At 43.7% G+C, this 5,000-nt stretch overlaps 1 protein-coding gene across 1 annotated transcript in view; it reads left to right on the forward strand.

Moving 5' to 3' along the window:
• Positions 1-5,000, forward strand: part of LOC134455390 (protein disulfide-isomerase TMX3-like) — a 96,524-nt gene that overhangs the window by 81,710 nt on the left and 9,814 nt on the right. Inside the window, exon 15 of the mRNA XM_063206409.1 lies at positions 1,719-1,787. Coding sequence (XP_063062479.1) covers positions 1,719-1,787 — 69 coding nt within the window. The remainder of the gene's footprint in view (positions 1-1,718; positions 1,788-5,000) is intronic.

Raw genomic sequence — 5,000 nt, forward strand, 5'->3', positions numbered from 1 at the left:
AAATCCATACCTGTACTATTTATCGCAATAAAAAGTGTACTGTATGTCTTTCATTTGGACTTGCGTGACTGTACCTATTAATACTAACAGAATGAGTAGAGAAAAAAAGTCACAAACTTCCCATGGTTACTTCCGCAAAATATCCGCCCCCTTTCAAAACTTACTGGAAAGTTAAGTCTTGTGTACAAAATCACACATTCTACATTTAAGGGGGAAAAATAAGTAAGGGTTAACGTTCGGCGAGAAGGTCGCTACCGTGGAATAGCAGCACGACAGAGAGAATCTTTAGACCCCGACGCGGAGCGGAGGTGTCTTGTTCTCTCTGAAGTGCTGCTATTCCACAAAGCGACCGACTCGCCGAAAGTTAACCCGCTTATTATATGGATATACTTAAATGATTCACACATGGCGGGGACATTTCTTTAGGCCTATTTAATGTGAAGTCTAGGCTATTATAGTTTTTAATGTCAAAAGATTGTTGCTGCGCAAAACAAAACAGTGCCGTTGTGGAACACCGCTAACAGCTAGGTAGCCAGGACAACAGGTGTTGTCTTATCACAGCAGCTGGTTAGAGTCTTGTTGAAAAGTCGCTTTAGCAGTGAAAAGTCTTGTTGCCATTGACAGCGGTCTGTTATAGACCAACCCGTCCGTTATCGAAAAATAACAGACGTGCGAACGTTGGGGAGCCCCGTTGAAATGAATGGAGCATTCGACCGATGACGTCACAACCATATAATAAACTAAAATAAAAGGCCGGTTCATCTGTTGCGAATACTTTCCCAAGGTTATTTATACCCGGTGGCCAAACAAAGCTCTCCTCGCCAGTTCTGCTGACAGCTGACCATTTTCCTCTCCACATGCCACGCTAGGCTGTCCACCTCCCTAACGCACGCACGCACACAGACACACACACACACAGACACACACACGTCTGGCTCACAGCCCTGCTAGGCCCTCACTACCACACCAGGCCCTGGGTTTGGGCAGAACACACACACACACACACACACACACACACACACACACACACACGTCCACCTCAGTGCCATGCTGTGTTTTTTGGTTTGGGCAGAACACACACACACACACACACACACACACACACACACACACACACACACACACACACACACACACACACACACACACACACACACACACACACACACGTCCACCTCAGTGTCATGCTGTGTTTTTTGGTTTGGGCAGAACACACACACACACACACACACACACACACACACACACACACACACACACACACACACGCACACACACACACGCCTCCTCAGTGCCATGCTGTGTTTTTGGGTTTGGCCACCTCAGTGCCCATGCAGCCCTGCTCTGGGCAAAGCTTTGGTCTCATTAAAACACAACATAACCAGACTCTCCTTTTCTTCTCTTCTCTTTTTTCCCCTTTATTCCCGTTTTTCTCTCTCTTTTCTTGTCTTTTATCCTCCTTTTTGTTTGTCCTCTGGTGCTTGCCCTCCACTGCCCTGCAACATTTCTCCTTCTTGTCTTGTTCTGTCTCTTGTGTGTCTATTTCATTGTTTCTGTTTTTTTCGTGTCTCCATTCCTATTTTTTCTTTCTCCTTTCATAATCCTTTCATGCTCTCTCTCTCTCTCTCTCTCTCTCTCTCTCTCTCTCTCTCTCTCTCTCTCTCTCTCTCTCTCTCTCTCTCTCTCTCTCTCTCTCTCTCTCTCTCTCTCTCTCCCAGGCATATGGAGGAGATGGAATATTCCAGCGGGTGAAGCGTGTGGCGTATGATGCCAAGTCTACAGTGATGGTGAGTAGAGAGAGAGAGAGCATGAAAGGGGGGCTGAGAGAGAGAGGGGGGGTGGGCATGAGATGGGTGGCTGAGAGAGAGAGAGAGAGAGAGAGAGAGAGAGAGAGAGAGAGAGAGAGAGAGAGAGAGAGAGAGAGAGAGAGAGAGAGAGAGAGAGAGAGAGAGAGAGAGAGAGAGAGAGAGAGAGAGAGAGAGAGAGAGAGAGAGAATAAGATGGGGAATGAGAAAGAGAGAGAGAGAGAGCAATACAGAGAGGAAGAGAGAGATTATCTCAGATGCTTATGATGCCAAGACTACAGTGATGGTGTGTGGAGGGAGAGAGAGAGCGAGAGCAATGAGAGAAGGATAGGCACTGATCTTTATGATTCCAAGTCTGCAAGAGAAGGAGGGATAGAAAGAGAGCTAGAAGAAGAGAGGAGAAGGAGAAGAATGTGTGTGATGCCAAGTCTGCAGCGTTGGTCACAGCACAGCAGGACTGCGTTGGCAGCTGTGCTGTGCTGTGGTGTGGTGTGGTCCTTTGGATGAGCTAGCATAAGATATGGCACAAAACACAACGCAGGGTTCAGACTAGGACGTTTCGGGTTTTTTTCCCTTTCTGCCAGGTACCCTATTTGCGTTGTTTTCCCAAGGGAACAGTGCAGCTGAAAAGCACTTCACCTTTGGAACGCACCTTGCTTCTTTCTTTCTGTCTGCACCTCGATAATAAACATCTGAGCCTTCCAAAAAACAAAAGAACGCTAGCGCTCTGAGTTAAAAATCGGTTTAACTATTTGAACACTCAGGAAACGCTGTATATACAGTAATCAAATCTTGACGGCTAACAGGAACCTGCCCTGCTAACATGCCCTGAAGAAGGCTCAACTGCCGCTACGCGTGGGCAATTTTAAAAGTCCTTAGTGGACATGTCATAATAATAAAGACATTTTAACTATACTTTTTGGAGTGCCTTGGTGAAGAAAAGTTTTTTTCTCTTTTCAAGCAACTTTTTTGACATTGAACCTTGAACCAAAGAGCACCCACAAGAATACTTTTTTTCATCTTCCTAAAGGGACTGAGCACGCCTCTGACTTCCAAACATAGCTAACAGGAACCGCTTGAATTTCTGAACAATAGCGACGCTTCTCATGTCTTGGTGGCAAAAAAAGCGGCACAGTCTGAAAGGGCTCCAACTCTGAAACATTGCGAGCAGCTGTGCTGTGCTGGATAAGCTAGCATGAGACATACAGTAACGCAGAAACACTGCTAGCATTCAAAAATGGCTATCGGTTGGGCTGTTTAATTGGGTATTAGAAGGGTTTTTAATGTAGATTTAAGCTGAATATTTTCACAGGGAAGATGTATTTGAATATGTATTGTTATAGTAGAATTAATGACCGCTTTCATGAGCGTTTTCTTTTCTCCCTTCAAATAGCTGTAATCATCCATTCCGAACTTGTGTAGTTGCTGATATCTAAAACTGAGTCTAGAAATGAGACTACTCTTGTTTTTTCTTACTTAAACGGCGTACACACACAAAGCTAGCTTTTCGCTTGCTCGCCTACTCGCCACTTTTTCATGGAACATTCGTGGAAAGTTCCTGCGGCTTTAACTGCCAATGAACAGACGAGAAGTACAGAACTCTGCATTCCAATTGGTTACTCGCTTACTCGGAGTTAAAATATTTTCAACTCGGGATCCGCCCACGTCGCATAGATTGTACAGTACTCGCCTGCGAGTTTCGCTGGAACACGACATATTGACTTCATTAGCTGAGCGAGTAACTAGCAGTGACGTGTACGGCCCTTTATTCAAGATTGGGCAAATGTGTGCAAACATGTCTGTGTCTGTTTGAGCCTGCTTGTGTATGTATGTCAGAGGAGAGTGTGTGAGGTGCTGTCAAAATAGACAGTTATTTCTCTAAAGCGAGTTGTCTTTTCACAGTGTTGCTGTCTGGCAGTGGGTGGGCGTGTCTGTCTGTCTGTCCATCAAATTGTCATGTGAGCTACTGTGCATGGATATGCTTTATTGCTCTATGCCAGTGGGTCTCTGGCTGTCTGTCTGTCTGTCTGTCTATCTATCTGTCTGTCTATCTGTCTGTCTGTCTATCTATCTGTCTGTCTATCTATCTGTCCACCCCCCTGTCCGCCTACATTCTTCTGTCTTGTTTGATTTGTCTTCATTTTCTCCTCAGGATACTGTCTGTTCATATCAGAGCAGAGCTATCATAGTCTAATATGGTTGGTATGGCTGTATGCAAAATGTCACACAGGACGGATTTTTAACCTTTAAGGATGTGGATTTTTGAACATTCTATAAAAAGAATGCGTTCTATAAGAATGTAAGATTCTAAAATCCCAAATTGTATTGAATGGCGCCCAGAATTCTATAGAACTTTCACTGTCAGAACATTCCCGTCACACCGGTGTGACGGTACACTCTTAAAGATGCAGGATGATTTTTAGTTTACAAAACCCTGAAAGTCCTTTGTGTCAAATATTAAGTGACATTATCCCAGCAATCTTCAAATCACTTCAGTTGCTCCCACCATAGATTGTCCATGAACTCCAAAAAAGAGGAAAGAGCAGAGGAACTCTTGGACTTGGGGAAAAATATAAAATGACTTTCAAAGGTATTTTATATTTTTTCCCAAATCTCGGAGTGCCTCTGCTCTTTCCTCTTTTTTTGGACTTACACTTCACCTGGTACAGATGAGCTCCTGAGTGATATTGTTTGCACAACCTCTTGAGCGATCTAAGCCCTTTTGTGTCTTCTCATTGTACATTAACTGTTTTGTGTTTTACGGCCAAAAAAAGTTGTTTTTCTTTAGTTTTGCGTTGTTTTAGTTCTATGAAATAGCTCTGCTTATAAATATACTGTCAAGCAAGATTTAAAAAAAAAATAAATAAATAAATTTTAAAAAATGCAAGGACTAGAGTAGAGTGCCTTTTTTGTTGTTAGAGCAGCTGTCTGCCTAAGCAAAGAGATCCCATACTCCCAGAGGACAGGGCATCCAAGGCCAAACTGAATGCGATTACTCTTTAAAGATAGAGATTTCTGCTTGCTCAGGACATTTCTGCTGATACATTGCCTCTGATTCACAAATACTAGTTTGTTGGAACAGCTCAAGGACAGGCAGAGAGGGAAAGAATGAGATGGAGTTATTTTTGTTTTTAAATCATTTCTATGTCTCCTTCAGTTTGCTGTGATTGTGGGAGTAGAGAGAGAGCGAGAGAT

Source organism: Engraulis encrasicolus, chromosome 9, assembly GCF_034702125.1.
Source record: "Engraulis encrasicolus isolate BLACKSEA-1 chromosome 9, IST_EnEncr_1.0, whole genome shotgun sequence".
In the NCBI taxonomy this organism is placed as follows: domain Eukaryota; kingdom Metazoa; phylum Chordata; class Actinopteri; order Clupeiformes; family Engraulidae; genus Engraulis; species Engraulis encrasicolus.